General features: G+C 45.1%; 1 protein-coding gene across 3 annotated transcripts in view; it reads right to left on the reverse strand.

Annotated features, from left to right (window-relative positions):
• The window catches only part of MYO5B (myosin VB), a 369,650-nt gene that overhangs the window by 149,382 nt on the left and 194,915 nt on the right, over positions 1-25,353 (reverse strand). For all 3 annotated transcript variants that reach the window (XM_034943673.3, XM_034943674.2, XM_055102690.1), the window contains exons 6-9: positions 17,590-17,733; positions 15,742-15,823; positions 10,015-10,122; positions 5,744-5,853 (exon numbers count right to left, since the gene is read on the reverse strand). In XM_034943673.3, the coding sequence (XP_034799564.1) occupies positions 5,744-5,853; positions 10,015-10,122; positions 15,742-15,823; positions 17,590-17,733 (444 nt within the window). The remainder of the gene's footprint in view (positions 1-5,743; positions 5,854-10,014; positions 10,123-15,741; positions 15,824-17,589; positions 17,734-25,353) is intronic.

Consider the following 25,353-nt stretch of genomic DNA (forward strand, 5'->3'; position numbering starts at 1 on the left):
CTTCCACCCTCCTGCCCAGAGGGAAAACAAGCCAAACGCAAGGGCTCCCAGCCCTCCAGAATCCCAGCACATCCCCTGCTGCCAGCCCAGCAGTCTCTCTCTCACACACAGACACACACACACACACACACACACACACACACACACTGCTAAGTGGAGATGACAGAGCCCATAAGAGAGCAATGCTCAAACTGATCATTCCACCTGCTAATGACCAAATTATATGACTTTAAAAACCAAAACATTCTCCATCTTTCTTGTCCCCTCCCTCCATGCCAGGCTGCTGCTAAGTAACTGGTAAGAGGCAGGTCCCGGAGTGAAGGGAGCAGAAAGAGAATTGAGAGCTTATGACCATGCAATCCATTCGGAGTAACGAACAGATTCACACCAAATGCAGTTTGCATCTGCTGAGGTATGCATGCAGTGCTTGACCCACAGCCCAGAAAGCAATTCTCTTCCTCTCTCTTAGAATTCCTCCCTTACAGGCATTGCCTTTGACCCACCCCATCTAACCAGCTGTATGCTCAGAAACAAGCCCCAGGCTCCTAAGGTGGATGGGCCCTTCGAAGGCACTAGCCATGTTCCTCCCTTAGAAGTCAGTTCCCTACTCTGTAAAATAACATGATGGGCCAGATCAATGATTCTCTTCTGGGTGGGTAGCTTAAGTGAGAATCACCTTGAGGAGTTTCTGAAATTGTATATGATACCAGTGAGTGGTTCAGATGTGCTGGGTGAGAGGCTGAAACGCAATGGACGATGTCACTCCCAGCACTGACCCTGCACTGTCCTATGCTTCCAAGCAGGCTCGCTTTCTTCTTAGCCTCACTGATGCTAAAATCATAGAAACTGAACTTTTTTTTCCCCAAGAAGCAAGCGTTTTAAGTATGTAAACAAAGTTCCTCAGCGTGGAAAGCTAAGATACATGGCAAACCCCTGGACCACATCTTGAGCTGGGAAGATCATCTGGAACACTTCCACTGATAATATCACACATGCTCAGAGCTGGAAAGAAACTGGAATTCCTCCAGTTTAGGCCTCTTTTCCTACAGGCAAAAAGCTGAGCTGAGCCCCAGAGAGGTACAACTACTCAACCAGGCCCCCGCCCCACCCCCAGCACAAGGCTTCTACCACGGTCCTGCCCGATGTATCTCCTGCCTACCCCAGCTGCCTCTAGGGACTATGTGTGAGTCTTGACCCTCATTTACCCAAATACCAATCACATCACCTGACATTTGAGTCACTGGAGAGACACATTTCCCACAGGGTCTTGTCTTCTTTCACCAAAATGTACAAATTCCTTGGATAATCCTTGCAGCCCACTTGGGGCACTCTGAGAAAACCTGCTCATCGTTGTTATTCATTCTCTCACCTGTTTTTCATTCCCTCAACTGAATCCACCTGGGAAAGCTGGTAGCCCAGCCTCAAGCCTGCTGGAAAGCTTATTAACGCTGAGGCTGAAAGGGAATCCTTCAGAACATGATGTGCCACCTCCTAATGACCCTCAATTGCTTGTGGGACTCATTTTCTGATGAGGCTGACTTGTAGGATTTAAATGAGGGCTTAATGAAAATTAACACAGATAACTGTATTATTTCTCCCTTAACACCATATCCCCAGGCAATTTTTTCCTCCTACATATATTTAAAATCCATCTACCCAAAACAGTTATAAAATAATAGAACGCCAGAATAATAGAATCCAAAATCACTAAGGCCAGTGTTTTTCCAATGTATGGTTTATGGAACAGTAGTTGCAAAGAACATTAGTTGGCTTTACTTAACAGAAGGAGAGGATAGGACCAGGTTAAACACAGCTGAACTGGTTTAATACACCATGTAGCACCAAGAGATAGATATTTTAAGAAGCAATTTTGGAATGTATTTGACCAAAGAATGCTTATGTTCTTCAGAAATTGCATTCTAATCCGATGTCCCTTATTATTCAGATGAAGCTGAGTGAGGCCTCCTGCCTTCTGGCCCAGAGCTCCTAACCCCAGCCCTGCAGGACAATCAGCTTGGTTTGGGCCGGGTGGGTGTGGAGAAGCCCCTATCTTTTCACACACAGCAGAGAGTTTCCATGGCTACTTCTCCTGGCCAAGATCCTTTTTCTCTGAAGCCAACCTGTCTCCCCCGCTCCCCGACTCCCCTAAACATAAAGCCATATGTGGTAGAGTTAAGTGCCTGGGGACCGCTTGGCAGGCAACAAGTTCAGAGGTGGCAAGCGTCCAATTTGTTCATCTGACCTATTTCCAAGAAATTCTTAATTGCTAGGCACGGCACTGCAGATGGATTCCCTGACATTTAAGTGGCCTGCCAGCAGCTACCATGACTGCCCAAGACATGCCCACGGGCACCCTCCCCTCCCTAAGGCCTCGTGCTGTGAGTGCAGTGGAGAAAGCACAAGTTAGAGACTTGTCTGAGAAACCACCCTGGGGACCGGCTTTTAACCACTACAGTGGGGCGGGGCTTGATTTTCTCACCCTCTTCTAACTGTTGATTGAAGGTGCTGACTGAAACTGATTTAACATCGTACAATTACATTTAGGCAAAATTAAATGATGCTAAATCCATTAAAAAAAGCCAATATAATAAGTAGCAGATCAGTTTTATGGGCCCATATTGCTAAATTCAAGAAACAAATTGAATGCTGTTGCATCTCCAAGGCAACCCTGGCAGTCATGGAGCACATTCTCATGCTTTAATTAAAAATAAAAACTACTGAGCAGAAGGCACACTGCGTATGCAAAGACAGCCTTTCCAATAGGAGGTCCATCCTATGTGCCCGAGGAATAAACCACAATCAGTGGGGCTCTCAGTAGCAACTATTAACGATGCATTTCTCAAGCACACATTCTGTGCCTGGCACTGTGAGGGCACCAATGGGGCTCACCAGGCAAGCAGAGGGCAGTCTCCTCCCCAAGGACTTGTAGTCCAGCCGAGGAAGCCAGGCTGGCAGGAGTGAAGGGGACTGAACACTGCCTGGGCCCTGTCCCACCTTTGCCATTGTCATTCTAACCTCAGAGAAAGAGGTTCCCCTCTCTGGGCCTTATTTTTTCCTCCCCTGTACAGCAAGAGGGATGCTCTTAAGGTCCACTCAGGCTATAACAAGGCTGATATTAGACAAAGACTCTCTCAGCCACGAGCTCTGTGCTAAAACCTTTCCACACAGGGCTTTCTGGGATCTTCACTCCAGCCCTGAGGCAGGTGGTCATCCACACTTTACAGAAGAGGAAACAGAGAGGTTAGCACACTTGCCCTAAGTCACACATCCAGCAAGAAGAATCAGGATATGAACCTTGGCCATCTCGACTTAGAGTCCTTGCTGTCCACTAGCTCTCTGTACAGCTCTGATTGCAGAACAATGGAAGACCAGCCTAGACCACAAACCTGCACTCAAATGCCTTCTGGAACTTCCTGCGACCTAGCAGAGAAAGGGCTGCCACACCAGGTAGCATCCAAACCTCAACCTCCTCCCTCCTGCCCCCTTTACCACCTGCATCCTCCATCCATGCCTCCCTAAGAGGCCCTGATGTTCCCACCCTCATACAATCTCCACACAAACACTCAGGGTACTATAGGGAGAACAGTGAGCCCAACAGATACAGTCCTAATAAACACTCACTTCCCTTCTCACCTGAACATTCTCCGGAGGCTGGGTGTGGAGGGTCAACTATAAGATCAGAGACACTTCACTTACAGGCTCAAGCATTAATTTTGCTGGTCTCGCCCCCCAGTGTAGGTAGGTGCCCATGGACTCCCCAGCCCTGGTTCTCATGCTAACCACCAGCCTCACTAAGATCTCAGAATTGCCCATCCACTCTTACTCTCCTGTGTGCCACCCCTGAGGCCTGGAGAGCCTCAGTCATCCACCCACCTACTTCTTGGGTACCTGGTGAGTGCTGAGCACCACAATAGATGCTGGTGATAGACTAAAGAGCGAGAACTGACCCTACTCTTTCAGAGTTTGGAATGTCACAAAGGAGAAAGGTAGGCAGCAAGTAATCCACACACACACACACACACACACACACACACACATACAATGCTCAGCCCCACAGAGGAGAGGTAAGAACCCATGAAAGAAGAAGTGACCTGTGAAGGGCCTGGGGAGGAGCAGGGTGTTGGGCGGGCTGGAGGTCCACAGACCACAGAGCACATCTGTCACCTTTCCTGCATCTTACCAGCCTCAGCCAGGCCTTGGTCACTGCAGGTGTTCCTCATCTCACCTGTCCCTGACACAGAGTACAGCTGCCCTAAGGAACCACAGGACATTGACTGAGCTGTATGCATGGGGAGGCACAGATGCTCTATGCCTTTCTCATCAGGGGAAAGACACTGGGACAATACATCACTGGCCCTGAAGACTCAGATTACGGGAAGGTTTGTCCTGCACTGGAGGTGCCTCCACCACCCCCTGGGCCACAGGTCCTCCTCTGAACATGACAGTCCTTCCCATGGCATCACTGCTGCCAACTCCACTGTACCATGCCCTCCTTCCCCCTAAGGTGAGCACCCACACAGGTATATAAGCAGCAGATGTCCAAAACAGCTCCAGGGCACCTAACACTACCAGCACCAACACCTCCTCCTTTTCCACTGGGCCCGACAGGGAAGCTTCGAGGCTCTCACGAGGCTGCAGAGTCCATGCCAGGGATGGCAGCAGGCCAGACAGGCCCAGGGGCCCTCTCAAACCCTAGATCATTCCCCACAGATTGTGTATCCATCCATGGATGATACACAATGAGCTCTACTGAATCCCAGCTACAGTTCAGGTCTTCCTCTCCCTGAAGACAGGGCCAGGTTGAACTTCTCATAACCCCCAACTCTAGACAAACAGAAGGAGGTTAATTTATGTCCACTCAATTGAATAAGCATCAGCTTGTGAGCAGCATGGACACGTGCCCTCAGGTAGTGTTGTCTTTTGTATTTTTCCAGTGTCTGATTATTTAAATTCCAAGTCCCTGGAAGCAAGAATCATACTTTGTACCTCCCCAGAACCTGGCCATAAATGGGCATAAGAGGTATAGAATAAACAGTTGCAGAGTCACCTATCCAAGGTTAGAATACCAGCTTTAGCTTTTCCCAACACCATTAAATTCCAGAAGGCACAGCAATTGCTGTGGGTGCCACTTCCCTGGTGCTTACTCCATCACCCGTCCATCCACTTAGACATTTATCTACCACATATCAGTACTACATTGGGCATCAGGAAAATAACCTTCATTATGAGCCTTCACGGAGCACTTGACAGCTTGCAGTACTTTCACATGTATGTCTCACTTAACAGCCTGCCTTGTGCTGTCAGAATCTTGGCAAGGGTTGCCACCTGTCTTGTCCACCCAATTAGACTATAAGCCCCTTTGAAGCATCAGCAGGTACGGTGCCCAGTGCCCTTTCATCTCCTTGCAGTGGGGACCTCAGTCTGGCACTCAGAAAGTACTCAATTGATTGACAACAAGTAGAATTCTGTGTACTTCAGGGTACTTGGGAAATCAACCCAACAAAAAGAATTTATCAAATAGCCACTACATTCCCTGTCCTCGGCAACAGAAACTTGATGGCAGCTGATTTTTAAAGGGTTGGCTCTTTTAAAAAATTATCAGCAAGTGAACAGAAACCATTACTGTTAAGAATAAATAACCTATGAGTGTCCTCTAACTGGAAAGACACATTTCAGTCATATCAAGCTGTAAGAACAGGGTAAATTGTGTACATTTTATCTCCGGTGTTGGTGTGCAACTTACTGATATACTACAGGAATCGCCATCACGCTCAGCCTGAATCGCCACACTTCCAAGGTGCAAGATAGAAGCAATTATCTTAAAAATGCTCATCTGATGGGACTCTTTCACTCCTGGAAAAGAAAAATGAATGGATGACACTCAGTATCCATGGTCGGACGGAAAGGACATTTTACCCCTTTTAAGGACATTTTTTTTTTTTTAAATAAGGTTTGATTTTTCTTTCTGACCCGATGACTCCTAAAACGATCCAGGCTCCTCACCAAGTAATTACCACTCACAGTAACAGCTCAGAGGGCAAAGGGGCTCCTTGGACTAAAAAGAAAATATCTTCACTATGATCGTCCTGACCAAACCAGATGGGTCAAGCTGCCATTTTAACTTCTCAAAGAGCAAAGGAGAGGCAGCAATCCTGCAGGCTCATTTTGGCCTTCATTTCAACCAAACACTTTATGGATGTTTTTATGAGTTTAATAAGAATGGTCATGTATCTGCAATCATTTTTTCTCCAACATAATATCCTGTAAACATCTGTGACACACATCCCCAGTGCCAATGAGGGAAGAAAAGGAGAAACTTCTCTTGGGATTGCTGTACTGGGGCTGGATGGCCAGCTGGCCCCTGGCCATCCCCAGATGGAGCAGCTGTTCGCCACACTATATGCACTGTCATAGGCAGGCACACTGACCCCAGAACCACTGTGGCAGCAATCACGTGTTGTCAGATTTGTTATTTACCTATACGAATCATCAAAGGCATGGATAATCTCTTAATTTGTATTTAGCTTGCAAGGCATTGGCATTTTTACAAAATGATTCAGACTCATTTTTAAAAGACTACAGAACAATAGAATGAATACCAGTGAACCTTCCACTTAGTTTAAGAAATACAGCTGCTCTCCCCATTCCTCCCAGCTGCAGTTATTTTTTAAGGCAATATTTTATTCAGGCTAAAAAACAGTAACACCTGTAAAAATGGGAGGCACAGATGTGCCATGCTAGGATTAAAAAATTTCCCCAGATAATCTACAAAGTGGACAACCCAAGCAACATTAACTCCAGGCTTTTATGTTAGATGGCCACTACCATGTAAGCATCATAGATTTACTTTTTTGATTTTATTATGTAAAATTTCAAAACATACAAAGTAAAGAATAACAAAGTAAATAATATAATGAATCCCTGTTCTTGCTTCATCATTAGATTCCCAGGGCCTTGAACACTGCCTGGAACATAGCAGGTGCTCAGAAACCTGAATGGTAGAATGACTGGATCGCTGGCTGCTACACAGGCTGCAAGTATTTGTAGCTATCAAAACATATGCATTATTTGAATACATGGTATTAGCTTAAAAATCCCCCCCAAAAAACACCAAAGAATTTAAGCGTCCATCTTGGTTCAGCATAACTGAATACACCTGGTGAAAGGAAGACAGGTTAAAGCCAGAGGCTGGTATTCAGGACAAGACAGGAAGCTAGGCACTTATGCACCCTTGTAGGAGGTAAAACATTGGGGTTTTTTGTCTGAGCTTAGAGTATCTTGCTCTTAAGTCAAGTCCCACTGAAAGTACTAGACAGGAGCTGGGTGCTGGTACCATCACAGAACAAGAGGGATATACTCCCTAGACAGTAGCTTTTCTACTTTGTTTATCTATTTTTTTGAGAGAGGGTCTTGCTCTGTTGCTCAGGCTGGAGTCCAGTGGCACAGTCACTGCAGCCTCAAACTCCTGGGCTCAAGCAATCCTCCCACTTCAGCCTCTTGAGTAGCAGGGACAGGTGTGTGCCAACATGGCCAGCTAATTTGTTTTATTTTTTGTAGAGACAGGGTCTCCCATGTTGCCCAGAACTCCTGGGTTCAAGCAATCCTCCTGCTTCAGCCTCCCAAGGTGTTGGGATTACAGGCATGAGCCACTGTACCTGGCCTACTTGTTTACTCTTGAGAACCAATGCTCTGTCAATTTCCAAAGACCGAACCACCCTGTCATGGTAGGAATTTAAGTGGTAGACACAGAATGAATACTGAATCCTAACAATAGTTAGGATCCTCGCACTACGTTGATGAGAACATCCTTTCCTGCTGTGGGATTCTTTGAATAAGTGGTACCTCACGCTATGGGAAGCAAAAAATCTAAAAACAAAAATCAATCAATCAAACCTAAGGAGTAAAACAGGGGTTGGCAAACTATGGCCCACAGCCTGTTTTCATAACTAAGTTCTATCGGAACACAGTCATGCCCACTCTCTTACGTTCTGTCTATTGCTACTTTCACAAAACGGCAGAGTTGAATGCTTTGCAACAAACTGTATGGCCCACAAAACTAAAAAATTTACTATTTTGTCCTTTAAGTTTGCTAACCCCTGCAATTAAAAAAGGGACATGTTTATTAAAGAATAGAGAAGAAAGTCTTAATACAATAATTAGTTTTACAAAAGCAATTTGCTTTGAGCATTAAAGTATCCAGTCTCCTTAGAGCCTTGGAGGGAGCAATCCTATCCTTATATCAGCTTGTGCCCACTGCCCACATCAGCACTACAAGGGCAGCTGCCAGAGGCCTTCTCCTTTCTCTGATAAATTCAGAGAAGAATGTACCCTGCACACTGTCAAGTCTGCTCCAAACCTGCCCAACTCTGGAGACTAGGATAGGCATGTAGTGCTGAGGAAGTCAGGGATGCCAGTTATCAACTTATCTCTCAGCTTCAAAGCATCCCCTTTGCCCTGCTTTATCAAACTGAAGCTGGGCCCTGTAAACATTTCTCCTTTGCCTACTGGTAGAATGTCAAGCTTGCTCAATAGAGGGTATTCCGGCGATTTGCAAGGCAACATGAAGACAATTCCCTTTCTGGTTCTGGTCCTCCATAGTTATCATGATTTATCAGGGAGCCCAGAAACCTCCAGATGAGCTCCAGCTCTGCCCTCAGACCTGTCTCCCCATCAGCAGTGGCTTCTGAGCAGTTCTGGCCCCCTACACCTTGGGGCACCTGCAGCCTGCTTGTACAAAACAGCTCTGGCCTGCATCCTCTGGGCAAGTTTCTTCATCACATCCTCTTAGAAGTGAACTAAAGCTCAGCTAGGATGGAGGCCTCTCTTACCTTTATTGGCTGTTCTTCTCCCACCACCCCATCCCGGGCCCTGCCAGGAATAGCAGCTGTTCTTTTGTACCTGCTACTTCTGGACCCTCTATAAAGTCCTCATTTATCCGTTTTGTAGTCAATCACCTGCTACTGCTGTAGTTAACAATTGTTTATATTAATTTTTCTATTTTGGAATAACCAGTGTGGTTTGTGTCTCCTGACTGATAGATAGGATTTGTCTTTTGTACCCATGAACTATGTACCAGTTTCCCAGAGAACTGACTGGCTCTGGGAGCGTGGCAAATAAGGGTCTGGTTGCCTCCCCATAGAGAGGTTAGGGTGTGTCCTGTTTGACCATGTTTTATTTGGACATTGGCTAGAACTTTCCTGACCTCCAAAGAACCTAACATGCTGCTCTGGGTTAGTCACATGGCTCAGAAGCCAAATGTTCTCTTTCAGAGAAGGGGCTGGGGAAGACACAAGCACCATCTTGCGCCACTTGGGGTTTCAGGCTGACTTCTCGAGCTTTCCTTTTTCTGGCTGCAGGTTCCAGGAATTTAACACTTCAATTTCCCAACTGAGAAAGGCTTACCTTCTACTTTACCGCTTCTCCCCCAAAAGTGGCAGGGGAGCAGGGCACTTTCCTCCAGTCATACTGTCCCCTTATGCCCCTGAAGGACAGAGAACTTCTTGTTTGAAGGATTCCAATGCTAAAGCTCTATATGGAAACAGAGCTGACAGAATTAACGCTGTACGTGTGATGCAGCTGCCAGACCTTCACAGCCTGCTTCCAACTCTGATTTCATGCTGTAGTGCACAGGTATACTGGGTGTGCGCAACATTGTGTTCTTCCTGCTAGAGCACACTTGAGCCCAGACCACAGCACGAGAAGACGTGGCTACACTTGCTTTGCCTCCGTTGGTTCCAACAGCCTGCACGAGTGGAAAGAGTCACTGCACAGTGCCTGGGAGAGGGACTCTCATAACCTTATTTTTTAAAAGGCAATGAGGCTCCAAATTTTAAGTTCTAGAGCCTGAGGGTTGGGATGGGTAAGAGAGTAAGAGATGACATTCACCAGGGGCAAGAGGGCATCTCCCATTAGCTCCTGCAGGTTGCTGGCAAGCACAGTGGGACATCGCCTTGCATTCTACCCTCCGTGCCATCAGCCCTCGGGGCCTGCTTCCCCAACTCAGAAGCTCCTTACCGAGGAGTGTGAAGGCTTGTCGAGTCTTCTCAAAGTCCTCAGCATCGTCCACACCCTCGATGGAAGTGTCTCCTCCCTGTGATGTATAGAAAAAGTCCTCCGCACTTGCTGTGGGAGGCGAGGAAATAAGGCATGAGGCACTGGAGGACACTTCATCCCACAGATCGTGACCCATGAAAATTCTACTCCGTTAGCATGCTATCCCAGACTAAATTTTAGGCCCAGCTGGATGTGAAACTCTTTAAAATAGTCTTTATCCACAATGGCAAATGGGAGAGAAAACTGAATAGTACAAGAAAATTATACGACACTGACAGAAATGTGCTGCTGTATTTATGTAAAATTGGCATGGGAAACATATGTTAACCCAAAAGGCATATAAGTCACAGACAGTTCAATTTAATAGGATTCATCACAGATTTGTTTTTGAAAAGATCTGATACAAGTAAAATGTATCCCCACCCTAGAACCAGACTTCTATGACTTACATAATCTCAGTCTGACAAGCTTATTTGACAAATGAGGAACAGTGATGTGCCCGAGGTGACAGAGTTTTTTTGTTCACTTGTTTTACCAAGTTGGGCACACCTGAACTCTCTGGGCACATGCACAAATGCAGGTTGATACCCTTACATGTTTGCTGTCATCCCCCAGCTTAATTCTTCTTCAGTCAGGCCTCTGGTAACAGCCTAGGGGACAGCTGGTAAGGAAGGGCCCAGGTGGTGTCTTAAAATTCAGAGCCAAGCTTAGAAGAGGACACAAATGCAACAAGCCCTGGGTAGTATCTGCCCTACAAAGAGGACGGCAGAATTAGTGCTTAGGAGGAAGCAGGGCTTAAAAGTGAGCATTTAAGGCAACAATTGCATGTAATCGAAGTTACCCTTAAAAACTGATTAAATCTTTCACAAAATATAGTATCTTGTATGGTGATCCTGCCTGGTACTATCCTGCCTGGTACTTCATGCTCTAAGTGTATAACGTTTGGTTTTGATAGAATGTCAAAAGGAGACACTGGCCAAGTTCCCTCTCCCCTGAAAACCCTAAATTCTTTTCCCTGGACCTGAGCATGCAGGGTTGAAACACATCAGCTAAAGGTGCTTAGATGCAGCTACACTGCAACTCCCAGTGCTCCTTCAACACCGGTCCTTGCAATTTGATCTCAAGAATTTCTGAAGTCTCTCTCCTTTCTCCATCCTGATTGCCATTGCCCTTCAGCTCCATTGTCAGAACTGTTGAAAAAGACACTATTCCAATCTCTCTGCTTCTGCACCCATCCCTTCAAATCCACCTCCAAAATGCTAGTATGTCTGATCACACCACCCCCTCTGCTTAAAAAGCCCTTTGAGAGGTCCCACTGCTCACAAAGCCAAGGTCAATACCCTAGAAAAGCCCCTGGCCCTTTTGTGAAGTGGCCACCACATACCCTCCAGACTCATGGCTTATTCCTTCCCCATCTCTATGTTCCAGATACACCAGTTTCCTTATTATCATGCATCAGCTCTTCCCTCTGTCCACGCCTTCAGTGGTCTCTGCCTACCTCTCCTTCCTCACCTCCCATTTCCCACCTTGCATCCTATGCTCCAAGGCATACTGAGCTTTGCCCATTCCTCCAAGTCTATTATGCATACATGGACAGGCCTAGCCAAGGAGAGACAGAACTCAGCCCTAGACCCCAGTCTGACTACATGACCTGAATTATAACCACCAGGTGACCCTGCCCACAGGCACAAATAATGAGAACATCAGTTGTACTCTATGAGTGAAGGTTTCCTGGAGGAGTAACAAATTCTGAGGACCAGTGGCCAAGGCACTTGAACTGAGAGAGGAAGGACTCCAGCCCTGCGGTCACTCACAGCCTCGGCAGAAGCACATTTTAATAAGGAAAACCACATCAGATCTTTGTAGAAGATAGCATTTTAGCTCTTTCTTACCTAATCACTCAGCAAGCACTGGAACAGAGCAATACAACAGTTTCAAAGGCTTAATAAAAGTACCAATTTTTTTCCCTTTACACTCACCTTTCAAAGTATCTCATTTGATTATTTTTACAGTGTCCACCGAAGAAGACTGTCTATATTATTTACTCCCATTTTTCAGAAAAGCAAACTGAGTAACACGGGGTTTAAGGGGTGCCCAGGGTCACCCAGGGTTTGGTCAGGCCTGGGATTCCATTACTTGATTACCCTATTGTAGAAAAACGACAATTTATCTATGGCATCTCATGATTTTGCCACAAATACAAACTAACTCATCATCAAGTGTCAGCCAAACACATCAGAAAGAGTCGCCTGAGACTCCAAAGGAGGAGACTAGACTTTCATATTGGAGGGAAGGCATTTTCAGCATCTTTCGAAGACCTTTCATTGTCAATAGCCAAGGTCCTACTGCCTGATGTTGCTACGAATCAGATAGACACCCCGCCTTCCCAGATCCCAGTTCCCAAACTCAGGCCCAGTTCCCCAACTCAGGCCCAGCTGGGCAACTTCCTCAGACTGAGGCTTGTCACTGCAGGGGCCACCTGGGTCTGTTACAGCATTTTCTACTGAATGATCTGAAACCAATCAAAATGATCATCTTTCCATATGCGTTAAGGTCTGCCATCAACTCCGTCACATCACTCTCTGGACCCTCTTAATAAGGTACATCCAAATAGGACTCAGTCTTCCCCCACCTGCTTGGCTTTCCTGGATCTCAGCCCTCCTTTCAGACCCATAAAGCTGAACACTGACTATCCCATCCCAAAGCAACTTCTCTCATCCTCCAGTTTAGGTCTCTCTCTTTACCAAGAATTCCCAAGGAGAAATGTACCACAAACCTCCTATTAACTAGTTCAACAGGCAGAGATTGGATCAGGCAGTCAACAGAACACAGAGGAGAACCTGAACCCAGTGATTAGAGCACCGGACCACCAAGGCCATGGTCATGGGCTTGCACATCACCTGGGGAGGCTATGCTCTGACCTATGCAAGGCCAGAGAGGTTGTTTACAAAACTATCTATACAACCACGGAAATGAAAGAGAAGAAAAGGAATTTACTTCTTATCCCCTAAAGGCTGAATTTAAGGGAAAATGGGCCCATTACAACTGGATGTACCACCAGAAATTGGTGTATCTGGAAGGCAGAGATGGGGAGGAAATAAGCTGTGAGTGGAAGGTAGAGTGCAGCTACTTCACAAAAGGGCCAGGAGGTTATTCTAGGGTATTGACCTTGGCCTGTATGGTTTTTACCATCATTTATTCACACCTTAACAAATTATTCATTGGACTTTAAAAAAAAAAATCTCCTCGAGGTCATTTTAAATGCAACGGCCCAACAATGGGGCAGAAGAAGAGTGTGGACAACTGGATGCAAATCTGCACCCTCCATTCTCAGACAAATGCACAAAATTTACGCCAAGCCAAGGGGTCTTGCAGAGACTTGTGTGCATTTGAACTGCATGTTTTGGGTGAAGAGGAGGAAGAAGGATATGAAGCAGGTCCAAATATTCACTTAGAGCCCTTGGCTAGTCCATGTATTTGCTGTTTTCAGCTACTCGACTAGGGTTATTAGTGGACCTAAATGCCAAGCTTCAGGGCCCTCAGCCAATCCACCCATGAGGCCGAGGACAACCTGACACCAGAGCACAAGCGCTCGTCAAAGGCTCTTGTTTCACTCCAAAATAGTCTCAGAGGGCATATGAAGGTGAAAGAGTGGGAAAAAAAATACTGATCAAATTGGGTAGTTTTCAAGTGCTGCAGCCTGGGGCCCATGCACCTTGCAGAGACAGGGAATAAGGGGAAATCATGTTTAACCTCAATATGACTCATGTAACTGAAAAAGAAATTTAGGAGGATTTCTTCCCCATTACCTTAGAATTACAACTGGGACAAGTGATCCAAATCATCCAGATGGGTTTTGCCAATATTTGTTTATTTTCTATAAAACTGACCTGAGGGAAAAAAATTTCACCTCCTGCAAGTTGGCCCCGAAAAGCCCTGCTAGGCCTATGTTCTGCTCTGGGAAGGAAAGAGGAGGATGGCAATGGCCCCTAATGTGGAGGCATACCTGGCTGCTTGAGACTGACAGGCACCCTCAGAGCCACAGGCTCCAGCTCAGGACAGTGTGCAAAGAGTGCTCAGCACCTGTTCTGCTTAGCAGGGAACACACATTCCTTGTCCTCAAGGATTTTATTATGTTCATCGTGTTCCTGGGAAAATCAGACTTGCAAGCACTGACCAGCTGGAGAACAGGACATAAGTAACAATGTACGTCAGCCAGAGTTTTCTCCCTGGGGTCCCAATTTAAATATTACTTCCTGGGGGGAGCCGCCCAGCCCTTCTCAGCTCCGCTTCCTTCAGCACAGCCCTTAGCACTCTGCATCATAACTGACAAGCTAAGCAGGGTAGGACCCACAACTATTTTGCTCAATGCAGGATCCCTGGGGCCTAACATGGCCTGAATAGAGTTTGATGAACAAATGCAAGAATTATTGCTAAGTTGCATGGTACAAGCATTGAAGATACAGGGATTCATAAGCAAGTGTTATGAGGGTAGACTTGCGCTGAAACCACTTGATGGATTTCAGCTACTGGGAGCACAGACGGGTCTGGTGCTGGACTCTTAGGATGGCCAGGATTTGGATCAGGGACAGCCAAGCCTCAGATGTCTGTTTCTTGCACAGCTGCACAAAGACCAACTCCTCTGTTTAGATACCCAGATCTTCATACCATCTGCTAGTATTGGACCTCCCCCCAAATGCCCCCAAAACAAAGACAGCAGGACAGGGAGAGGAAGCATGGCAGGAAGTGTGGCAGACACCAAGACACTGCTGGGCTCAAGGCTTGCCCTCTTTACACATATGTGCCTGAAGACTCAGCAGCAAAAATCAGTCATTACCCCATAAGGACCCACACAGAGAAGGGCCAAAGGCTCCAGACCCAAGGAGAGCTGCTCTGTGGTATGGAGTCAAGAACTAAAGCCTGCTCACTACTCCACTGGCTCCACATCAATAGTCTCAAAGCAAATGAAACTTGCTAACACCCCTCAGGAAGCAGCAGGAGTGGAAACAAAGGGTGGTGCTCATCTGATGGGGATGATGACAAGGTGCCTTATCCCCTCAGCTTTTGTGGAGGGGCAGTTTGGGTTGCTCCATCTCTCTCCCTCCAGTGAGGATGTGCTAGAAGCTTCCATGCCAGTCCAGGAGAGATCAGACGGCCTGGCAGTCCAGAGTCTCACATGCCAGAGCCCCCTCTTATCCTCTGTGGCTATGCCATACTGCATCCATATGGGTCTAGAGCCACCCCTGCTTTATTCTCTGCTTTATCCTCACCCCTTTCTCTTTGCCTCAATCCTAAACTATGAGTTAAAACATGCTGGTTATGATTATACGATGTATATTACTTTTATCTCTAGATTTTTAGGTTTGGGACACATTTCCTACGATGCTTAAAGTGCAAACATATCTTTCAGAATAATAAAGCATGAAAAGACTTCCATGCCATGCAAAACACTTTTCCACCCCTGCCTCTTATCCTCTCACACACTTCCTGTGCCAGGTGGACTGCGTACAATTAACCCTCTTTTACTAATTGAGCAGTGAAATTTAGAGAGGCCTAGGGGTTATGGCCACATAAGAGGCAGAGCTGAGACAAGAACCCATGACGGAGGGCTTTGAGCAGAGCCCCCAGCTGTGCACCCACTGGAGCAGTAGCCCATCCCAGAGGATAGGCATGCACCTGTTGACTTACTTAGTGCAAGCTCTTTAAATTCTGGAAGACCGGCAGCAGCACAGAGCTGGTAAAAGATGTGGTAATTCCTCTCATCATCTGCCTGGAGGAGGAAGAAGTGAAGCAGTTTTAGGGCAGTGACCTCTAAGATCGTTCCCTCTGCCACTGTAATCCCAGGGTGCTCCAGGTGGTGGAGGCTGAGCCCCCCACTCTTCCCAGTGTTTTCCTCCACACCTCTGCCACCTTCAATTCCCACTTTCCAACTTTCTATTCACTCTTATGGGGCCTTCTTCCAACCTGAGGATTTATATGTCTTGACTTATGCAAAAGCATGTATGTATTTTCTTTTTTCCTTCTATATAGGACATCATTGCTCTTCACAAATGGTGAGTCAGTCAGTCAACAAATACTTATTCAGTCTTCTGTGCTGCTTGGCTGATGTCCCATGGATTGTCAGTTCCCTTCTGTGAGCTCCCGTTCTCCTCTGGGAGGCTCAGAGATAAGTGGAAGCTGTGCTTGCCCATCAGGTCAGGCTGGGCAGACAGGAAAGGCCCGCAAGTGAGGCAGGATGTCTGGGGAACACCTGCAGCTGGACTGGCCTTACACCGGTGGGGTGGGTGTGGGGGTGGGGATTCAGGAGGCCTGAGTGAAGAGAGCTAAGGAAGAGGGAAGCTCCAGGGGTGTCCAGGAAAGAGCCATGAGCAAGACATCAGACACACACCCAACCCAGCAAGCTGCTTCCTTAGCTGTGTTGTAAAGCAGGATGGGGGGATTATCAAGCCAACCTGTGAGGTGCATATAAAATGCAGGCAAAAGCATGGGGAGCTGGTTAAAAAATTCATTAGATGTTTGCTATTATCAGCATGGAGATGTCACCAAGAAACAAACAGCTGAGGCAATTCTGAGGTCTCCTTAAAGGCAGCTAAAGCTTGATGACCAGGAAGCCATTTAACCCAAGGCAAGAATCTGCCACAGACTCAAACCAGGACCTGAACCATCATCTTGGTTCAGTGATGGGAGGGTAAAGGGAGCTGGAGGAGGACTTTTGTCGGCATTGTGAGTTGCACCAAGCCCACTAAAGTCAGGGTGGAGGAGGAGAAGGATTACAAAGAGGCAAAGAGTAGCTGGCAGGAGGAAATTAAAGGTAAGTGAAGAACAGTGAAGAATCAAGTCAGGTGAAAAGTGGGACATCTGGGAATTGAACAATGAGAACACATGGACACAGGGAGGGGAACATCAAACACCGGGGCCTGTCAGTGGGTGGAAGGCTAGGGGAGGGATAGCATTAGGAGAAATACCTAATGTAGATGATGAGGTGATGGGTGCAGCAAACCACCATGGCATGTGTATACCTATGTAACAAACCTGCACGTTCTGTACATGTATCCCAGAACTTAAAGTATAATTTTTTTTAAAAAGTGGGACATCCACTTATTTGAAAAGGAAACTAAGTAGGTAGCCAAGTATAATCTATTTTTTAACCTACTAAATAAGGAAGTTCTCAGGAAACCTAAAACCCAGACTCTGTATTTATGACATTCCCCTGATAAGACTTTAAAATCCATAAGGAAAAGTTCTGTCTTGTCCTTTACTGTATCTTTGGTGTCTAGGACAGAGCTAACACATAATAGGCATTCAACGTTTGTTGATTGAATCTGAAAACAGTACTGTATAAAGGTTTTTGAGATCTAATCCCTATACCATCTGAATGAACACTTACTGATAAAAGATAAGAACCAAAAGAACAACTACATTCAATTCCAGGCTCACAAGAGAGATTCTCTTTGGGTCCAGGGAGTGGGGCAGGGAGCAGAAGTAAGGTAATTGTCCATGAGAAATACACAAAAGGGCGCAAATCCTCCCACTCACCTGGAAGACCACTCTGGACTTCTCCAAGAGGTAAGTCCTCATGTTGGCCCCGATGATGTGGTACCTTTTGTCAAAGCCAATCTGGATGTACTTGCCAAAACGGCTGCTGTTGTCATTGCGGGTGGTCTTAGCATTTCCAATGGCCTGCACAGACCAGACAGACAAAGGTATGAAAAAAAAGAGGCCTTTCTTGATTTCAGGATTGTATGTTTGTGGCAACATGTGTCCCCTTTCTCTTCCTTACTTACAGAAACCCTCTGTTCTTGGGATGACAATGAACTGAGCTAAAGAATAAAACAAAAACTTGAAACTCTTCTTTTTCTAGCCTCTTACTCCTGAGGATGGCCAATGAGAGTAACAAGTTCATTGGTGGGGTCTTCAAAGGGGACTACCCAGGTGCAATGGAAGGTGCATCCCACCGTCCCTCTTCTCTTCTTCCTTCTTTCTTGCCTGGAATGCACCTGTGATGGTACCAGCTAAAGCAGTTATTTTGGAACCATGAGGAAAAGGCCTAAAGAATCACAGAGACCTTAGCTGTGACATTCTTGAGCCACTAAAACAATACCAGTGCCCACTAGCTCTGAACTTTCTGGAAAAAACAAACAAACCTTCCTGTACTTAATACACTTTGATCAGTTCTACATGAGCAGGCAGTCAAATGTCACTCCCAACTGACAAATAATACCTTCCTAGCAATACGCCACAAATTGACACTCCTTCCCACCTCAGGAAGCCATCATCCCTCTTGGTATTTCTTCTGCAGCATCAGGGCTACAGTTCAAAACACTAGACGATAATTTTTAAAATGAGTGGATATGGGACTAATTTTATCGTGTGAAGATTTGCTTCCTATAAAACACCATGTTGCCAATGCATTGGTAAAGAATACATTAATATTTAATCCCTTTCACATGCTTACATTTTTAGGTGGATAAAACACTTGAAAAACATCTGCTATAACTTCTCAGTGGTCTAGAAAATTTGAGGCACAAAGAAGTTGAAAGAAAAGCCAAAATCCCAACCTACCCCTCAAGTCCTGCCCAGCCCAATACAAGCAGAAGAACTATTAGTGTCGCCTGACATCCCAAAACCACGATGCCCGGCGGCCATCTATTATTGACAAGGCTGGCAGAATAGTGAGAAGCAAAAGGTTACAAAGTTGACCTAAAACTAATGCTCCTGAAAACATGCCATTGAGTCGTTACTGAACAACTGTTCCTGCTACTGAGATGAGTAGAGGGAGGCGCTGAGTTATACAACCACCCACTCACAGAAATCTAGGTCCAGCTCTGCACCAGGGAAGCTGCTGAGCCCAGGACTGGCCTCCATTCACCACCCTCCGAGTATAGAGGATGCCAAGTTCCAAACGGGTCAAACTGTCCCTATTTCTATCCTATTGCCATAGCCTTAGCCTACAACATTGTCACCTCTTTCCTGAACAACTTCAATGGGCTCTCAATGGTCTCCCTGGTCCCACTCCCATCTTCCACCTGCTGTCAATTCTCCACTCAATTGCCAGGGTGATTCCTCTAGAATGTAAACCTATTATACTCCCTGTATAAAATGCTTCAGTGGCTTACACTGCCCTCTGAGATACAACTTTCAAATCCTTAGCATGGCTTATGTGCTTGGCAGGAACCGACCCTTCCCTGCCTCTAATCTTGCCCTTGGTCCCGGCTTCTAACAATTCTAACTCCCTTTTTCTTTCTCCAAAGCCCTATGCTCTCTCTGCCCTCACCCAAGCTTCCCATATGCAGTTCCCCCTTTTCCCACGGCTCTCTGCACCTAGTCGACTCATCTTCCTTCAGGTCTCAGCATCGATGTTGCTTCTTCAGGCAAGCAAGCCTTCCCTGATCCCGAGGCTAGGGGAGCACCTCCTGCCATATGCTCTTCCAGGCCCTACATTTCCCTCTTCTTCCCCTTAGCCCATATGCAGTTAACCCTCTGTGTTCATGAGGGCAAAGATTACACATCTGCTTCAGCACAGATTCTGTAGCACCCAGTACATGGTAAGCACTCAAAAATATTTAAGTGAAAGAGTAAATGAACCTGGGTTTCAGTTTTTCTCTTGTGAAATGTAAGTATTGGACTCCTTGTCCTCATACGTAACTTGCCACTGCAGTCTTGCAAAAACCAGTTGGAGTCACAATATACACTTTTACTTTAGGTTTTAAAGTGTATAAAGCAATCTATATGTTACAGACACAGTATATACCTCTGGAAGGAAGTGTAGGGGGAGAAAGTACAACCTTGGTATGTTGGATTGCTCTGAAGGGCATCTTGGTGCTTGGAACATGCCCAAGGTCAGGGCAAGTCTAGAGCCCGGCCAGCCTGATGTAACTCTCAGTCACCTAATTGGAAGACTTTACATCATCAGCTTCCTCCAACCAAAGGCGATGGGGACTCACGCTCCTGGCACCCACCAACCTTGTCATCTTAGCAGAGGCCTCAGTGTACCCACTTTCCTTCCACAAAGAGTCTCAGCCTTTAAGGCCCCACAGGACAATGGCAGACTGCCAGACTTCAGTGAGCCAATTTCTACTTGAAAAATGGAAAAGGAGGCTATATTTCCTAAAATGTTTGTAGAAAGCATTTCCCAGACCTTCAACATAAGCCAGGTCCTGGGCTGGGCCCCTTATAATCTCATTTAATGCTGCCAAGAACCCTACAAGATAAGCATTACTAACTTTCACCATACTTATGGGAAAACTTAGGCTTAGAAAGGTCAAGTCACGTGCTTGAGGTCACATGCTAGGAAGTGGCAACCCCAAGATAGAAATTCAGATATACCTGAATCCAAAGTCTGCGTTCATTCTACCTACACAGCATCACAGCACTCCTCCATACTCTGTCTCCTCCAAACCACTCACTACCAGACAGAAAGCCACCACACATGTGGGCAACTTCTCACGGCTCAAATGGCCAAATCAAGTCAAAGGATAAAGATAGATATTAATCCTCACTTATATCCTTTTTTTTTTTTTTTTTTGAGATGGAGTCTCGCTCAGTCTCCCAGGCTAGAGTGCAATGGTGTGATCTCGGCTCACTGCAAGCTCTGTCTCCCAGGTTCACGCCATTCTCCTGCCTCAGCCTCCCAAGTAGCTGGGACTACAGGCGCCCACCACCAGGCCTGGCTAATTTTTTTTCTATTTTTTTTTAGTAGAGACGGGGTTTCACCGTGTTAGCCAGGATGGTCTCGATCTCCTGACCTCGTGACCCACCCATCTCGGGCTCCCAAAGTGCTGGGATTACATCCTCACTTATATCTTTTTATGTAAAAGCAGGGAGAAGACTCTCAGAAGATGCTAGAAAACCAACTAATTACTATGAAACCTAGTAAATAAAGCCTTAAACATCTACTTTCCAGTGTAAACTGTATCTCAGGGTAATTAAGTAGTTGGTAAGGGGACGTTTCTCTGCACAGATTTATTCCAGCTAATACATGCAGGAGGTGTAACAGAATGACAATATCGGCATTTTGTAACTGCTGATTAATTAATATATCTAGGCATAATCAATTGCTGGCTCACATCACAAAAAGCCAGATTTTCTGTGCCTCCTAATGGAGGCCCAACTACCACATCTTAAGGATTCCTGTTAAAAACAAAACAAAACAAAACAGAAACTAAAGCAGCCTCTAAATTTTACTATTCCTTTACAGGAAATAAAGTGGACAAAGGCACATGTTAAACAATGTCATACAGATGTAATCAGCAAAGGCCAGTTGGTGGAAAATTCTAAAGGAGAAGCTCGTTTCAACAGATAAGTTTCAATTTCAAACTTTTAATTTCAAATTTCTTACTTTCTAAGATAGCAATAAGACCTTTTACCATATCTGAGATCATTCCTTGTGATAGCTTAGGAAAACTTTGCCCAAGGTCTAAAGATCATTGCCAAAAGACTGGCACTCCTTACCTTACTAGGCTACTTTGCAAAGTGATATGACAGATCTAAAAGTACTGGAACAACCATTCTGAAGGAAAATTGGGTATATCTAGTAAAACTGAACATGCATGCACCTAACAAATCAGCAATTCTACTTCTAGGTGTTACTTAGAGAAATTCTCACATAATTCAAGTAGGCAAGAATGTTCCATTCAGACTATATTTAATAATAAAAAAGAAATACAACCCAGATGTTCACCAGTAGGGAAAACATAAATAAAATGTGGTATATTCACACAATCAGATGCTATAAAGCTGTTAAAAGTAATAAACTAGAACACAGCTCATGGATTAATAAAAAAATGTAGAGTGAAAAGTTGCAAACTGGTCGATGGAATATGCTACCAAGTACATATGGTATAACAATCTTTTTGATGCATACAGAAATACACGGTGAAATAAAAATGGACTGAAATAATTTCAATGTAATTGATTGTACAATAAAGAGGTATGTATCAAGTTGTATGAAAACACGGATAAGGAGCAAAACCAACCATGCCCCACTATGGGAAAAGCTCTAAGAAGTGGAAAATTGAAGTGGATCTTAAAGTGAGCATAATTCTGACAGTGGGAAAGAAGAAGAGATTCTATAAATATAGTGTGGACAAAGGGACGGGGTTATGTTACAAAATAAACAAGTTTGAAGTGGCTAAAGTATGTTGATACATGAAAGGAAACAGGAGATAAGATTGGTAAGGTGTACTGGGAGCAGATTCTTGTAAAAATGGGTTAACAGTGTCTGGCTTTCTTCTTTGCCCTAAAAAGCGTGAACACTTAGCCAGGCACTGGTAAGCCAGCACTTAGAAAGGCCTAGGTGGGTGGATCACTTGAGCCCAGGAGTTTGAGACCAGCCTGGGCAATGTGGCAAGACCCTGTCTCTACTAAAAAATACGAAAGGTAGCTGGTCATGGTGGTGCACGTCTAGTAGTCCCAGCTACTCTGAAGGCTGAGGTAGGAGAATTGCTGGAGCCCAGGAGGAAGAGACTGCAGTGATCGTGTTCATGCCATTGCACTTCCACCTGGGTGACAAAGCAAGGTCCTATCTTTAAAAAAAAAAAAAGCAAATCCTGAAAATAACATATCTGGTCTTCGTCATCATTTTTGCTAGCTTCACTCTAGCCTCCTTTTTTTTTTTTTTTTTTTTTTTTGAGATGGAGTTTCCCTCTTGTTGCCCAGGCTGGAGTGCAATGGCATGATCTCGTCTCCTTTCTTTCTCCCAGAATAGGGGCATTCTCTGTGGCTCTCAGAGTTGTCTGCCTGCAAAGTCCAGTCACCCCAAGAAATGATGCGATATCTCTGGCCTAAACTTGGGTTCTGTTCCTCCTCTAACAGTCTCTTGATTATCAATGTTCTTTTAATCAGTGCAGACTTGTGAACAAATCACTCCTGGGATGCTGACAAGCTCTTAAACAGAACAGGGTCAGAGAGTGCTGGTGGTGACAATAAATCATCCCAGTGCACCCCGGCCAATCTCAATCCATCCTCAAGTCGCCTTTAATTCCAACAACTGCCACTTAGCATAGACCACTGGGATTTCCGCCTCCTCAGACCTTCAACTCTAGGTCTCCCCAGGAGGTGTCTGCAGCTGCTGGGCAGCAGACTCAATGAGACAACGCCGTGACCATAACCGATTGCTTTGTTGGGAGGGCCATCCTTCCCTAGGATGGGGCAGAGCAATCACTCAGTAATCAGCTGTCTGTCCCCTGATTAAGACATGCTCTGTGCTGGTTATAACACTCTGAGCAGCCACAAAACTGACTCGGCTTCCTGATACAAGGTCCCAGATAGAGTCGACTTATGAAAAGTCGTGTTTTCAGACTTGGGAAGTGCAAAAGCCTCTTTCTCTGCTTGGCAACAAAAGCCTCTTTCTAATTCTACTCAGGGTTCTTCCTGGCTATAATTCTTCCTTTCCATGTTCATAGCCAAGACTTCTCTCAAACATAACACTTAATGACAGCTCAAGGGACAGTCTCTGGGATGACAAAATGCTCCATTTGACAGAAGAAACCCTCAGGACTTACATAATTTCCAAAGTACTAATTTGCACAAGGCAGAAAATTAATGTTTTGAGCTCAAACCACTGTAGCATTTATTTACATGACCATGTAAGATTAAGCTGGTTCATGTACACACTCCTCCTTCAGACCTTAGCAACTGAAGCACGTTGAGCATATGTCTGTGTGTGCATGTTGCTTTTCATCTCTGCCATGTCAAAGCACCCTGCGTTCCCACAGCCTAGCAGCCTACTCAGGCTATAATGGATATTCCAAATGTTAGATAAGGTCAGACCACTGTGATTTAAAAAGCATTTCCAAAGCAAGAATTCAAACAGATACTTTCACACCCACATTCACAGCAGCACTATGCACAATACCCAAAAGGTAGAAGAATAAACAAAATGTGGTATGACCATGCAATGAAATACTGTTCAGTCATGAAAAGGAGCAAAATATTAATATATGCCAAAACATGATTGAACTTTGACAACATTATGCTCAGTGAAATAAGCCAGACACAAAAGGACTAGTATATGATTCCACTTGTGTGGGGGTACCTAGAATAGGCAAATTCAGAGACATTACCAGGGGCTGGAGGAAGGGAGAATGGAGAGTTACTGTTTAATGGGTAAATAATTTCTGTTTGGGATGATGAAAAAATTCTGGAAATAGATGGCGGTGATGGATGTACAAACATCGTGAATGTACCAAATGCCACTAAATTGTACACTTAAAATGGTTAAAATGGTAAACTTTATGCTATGTGTATTTTATGATAAAATTGTAAAAAATTTCCCCATGTCTCACACATGTTTACTAATGTGGTGATCTGCCTTCACTAAACTTCCAACATAACTAATAATAACTACTTTGTTCAGTCTCTGGAGTTCAAAGACGTTTCTTGTCTTTCATTTTGCTCAGAATAACTACTCTATTTCTAAAAGAAGTAGTACACTATGTCTCTGATATCTTACTGCCTAAAAGATGGACAGAATCTTGAAACTCAGTCAAAGGAGAGATCCTGCTTTCACTCTCATTTGAGGTAGAACATGAGGTTAATTGTGGAGCGGCTGTCTTAGCTGTTCAATATAGGCATAGTACATGGTCTAAGGAGGCCAAGGCCACAGTCCACAAACGGCTTCCGACCTGGGCCATGGCCATGCCTCAGTTCGGGACTCAGACTAAATGCTGGAGTAAATATGCTACCAATGAAATGTCAGAAAAGAAGGAGTCAAATTATGGTAAAGCCATTTATTAATCTATGTTTGCAGCCAATAAGATAGTTCATAAAAAGTTGAATGATATGGGGACAAGGCTTATGCTGTAATAGTTAGTAAAAAAGCTGGAAGAAAATATACCAAAATGTTGGATGATTATCAGCAGGCTGTAGTATTAAAGGGGATTATTTCCTTTCATTCTTTCATATTTCCCAGTGAGCCCATCGTATCTTTTTAATAGGTCAGTGGTTCTCCAAGTGTGGTACCCAGATGGGCAACACCAGCATCACCTAGGAACTTGCGAGAAATGCAAATTTGGGGGGCCCCTCCCAGACCCCTTCTGAATGAGAAACTCTGGAGTGGAGTAGAGCAATCTGTGCTTTAACAAGCCTTACAGGCAATTCTCAGGCACCCTCAAATTTGAGAAGCACTGTAATGGAATAAAAGTTTTTCTTTTTGTCTGTTTAGTACAAATGCCTTCAACTGTATTCACCATTTCCCAAATCTTGTAAGAACAAATACTGAAACTTGCTTTTCAAAAATTCATAGTGAACAGGTTGTATCCTGTTACTTAGCAGAGAATTAAAGTCCTCCAAGTAACGCAA

Source organism: Pan paniscus, chromosome 17, assembly GCF_029289425.2.
Source record: "Pan paniscus chromosome 17, NHGRI_mPanPan1-v2.0_pri, whole genome shotgun sequence".
In the NCBI taxonomy this organism is placed as follows: domain Eukaryota; kingdom Metazoa; phylum Chordata; class Mammalia; order Primates; family Hominidae; genus Pan; species Pan paniscus.